Genomic DNA, 1,899 nt, shown 5'->3' with positions numbered 1-1,899 from the left:
GTTTCATAAGTTGCCATCATGATGATTGTGTTGATAGTTTAATAAGCTGCTATAACCATTTTATAATGTGATTACAATAGTTTTCAAGCAAACATATTGAGCTTTATATTGCCTCGTACATATCAACAGCATGAATTTTATTGGTTGATTTCATAAGCCTTCGCATTGAAGTCTTCTGAGTGTAATTTAGCAATCAAATCAATTGTTACGAACTGTTACATGTAAAACTTCTGTAAATGTCTCGGTCCAGTTAATAGTTACCTCTCTGTTTAGGATATAATGGGTTCATAACTGAAATCGAAATCAAAATCAGAATAAATTGAAATAAAAATCAGAGTGATCACATTTCTAAACACATTTAATTCATAATTAAAATCAAAAATAAAATTAAAATACAATTTAAATATAAAATAAAATTAGAATTAAATTTTGATGGACCGGAATATTTTTAATTTAGGGCGCATTGAGCAAGACTCCGTATTTAATGTTTTTAAGCTCACATGTCCATCATTAATAATTCTGAAGCTCATTTATAGTCAAGTTCTTGTCCCACAGCAATAACACAGAGTTTCACTAACTTCCTGTCCTTTTTCTTTCTTGAAAAGCCCATAAAGCACAAGATACTAAATGATTTTCTAAAGAAGCCAATCTTTTAGTGAGTTGATAAACTCCACAAACCACAACAGCAAAAGAAAACCAGTACTTCATTGAAGAACATACTACTAGGCATACAAGATCACATATCAGAGCTACTCCTGTTCCCCAACTTCTTCAGATAGCAAAGAAGGGGCCTCAAACTTGCTGAAGACTCTGTAGGCAGAGATGAGGGACAAAACAATGAAACACACCAAGGCCACAAAATGTAATGCTAATGACACCTTGATCTTGCTGCAGAACATCCCATAGTAACTGCACACCTCACTCCATGAGACCTTCCTATCACCCTCATGTGCCAAGTAGAGCACCTCAGCCACTGCAGACCCAGATGTCACCATTAAATAGGCCATAACCTGTTAATATGAAGGTTAGAAAACATCAGAACACTGATAAATTTCTTCATCTCTGTAACAGATTGAACCAAAAGAAAAAAAGGTTCAGGGATAACCTGGTCTGAGATAAAGAGATACCAGTCACTGTTGAAGCATCTGAGGCACAGGAGGAGAATGGAAGCAATAGCATACCCAGTTGAAATGGCATTGATGCCAACCAAATACCTACAGAATAGAGCATGAATAGAGAGAGTGGAGGGGAGAAAAAGGAGTAGGTATGAGTGAATGATGGATCTTACCTGAGCCCTGATAGGTTACTGAACTCCACCTTCCCATAAGCATCATTGGTCTGCTTGTTGCTGGCCATAACCCAAAGGGAGGCAACACTGAGAGGGATCACAGAGAGCCTGAGGAAGAAGTCAAGGAATCTGAGGAGTTGGTGGTGGTCGTTTGAAGAACTGAGTGTGGTGTCAGCTCCATTCCTCATCTCTCAAGCTCAGGAAGCTGGTTGTTTTCCTGTGGCAGAGAAGGTACTTTCTCTTTGCTCTTGAGACTTGGGGATCTCAGCAGCAGGAAAGCTCCAAAGGAGAAGGACCACAGGTGGAGAAGAGTAAAGGGATCAGAGTGGGGTGGTTGGGGGTGAAACAGTGGGTGATGCCGTTCCAGTAAAGCAATCATAGCATGGAAAGTGGCGTCTTCTGATTGGCAAGTTTCGGTAGCTTTGTCCCATATACTTTCTGGGTTGTTGTTTTATACCGGAGGAGTCCACCGGGCCCTGTGGGGCGCTTGCAATGCTTGGAACATTGCGATTTGCGGACACGGCAGCGTTTGACACCTCAATCGCGTGGACTAACTTGGATTCCGATGGATCCCGAGAGGATGAGCGATTCGCATTCGATCAGCACCTAAA

The 1,899-nt window shown here is 40.5% G+C and overlaps 1 protein-coding gene across 1 annotated transcript; it reads right to left on the bottom strand.

Moving 5' to 3' along the window:
- Positions 1 to 688: 688 nt before the first annotated feature.
- On the bottom strand, positions 689 to 1,611 carry LOC103720492 (CASP-like protein 2D1). Its single transcript, XM_008810210.6, has 3 exons — positions 1,289 to 1,611; positions 1,106 to 1,214; positions 689 to 1,010 (listed from the first exon to the last, which is right to left on the bottom strand). Exons 1-3 carry the CDS (start codon positions 1,474 to 1,476, stop codon positions 750 to 752), a joined length of 558 nt encoding a protein of 185 aa, XP_008808432.2. The 5' UTR covers positions 1,477 to 1,611; the 3' UTR covers positions 689 to 749.
- Between the last annotated feature and the right edge of the window lie 288 nt (positions 1,612 to 1,899).

The sequence above is a fragment of the Phoenix dactylifera genome, chromosome 9, assembly GCF_051530095.1.
Source record: "Phoenix dactylifera cultivar Ajwa chromosome 9, Ajwa_hap1_PhDact_Kaust_v1.1, whole genome shotgun sequence".
Lineage (NCBI taxonomy): Eukaryota > Viridiplantae > Streptophyta > Magnoliopsida > Arecales > Arecaceae > Phoenix > Phoenix dactylifera.
The sequence above is the reverse complement of the archived record's forward strand: the minus strand, read 5'-3'. Positions and strand labels throughout refer to the sequence as shown.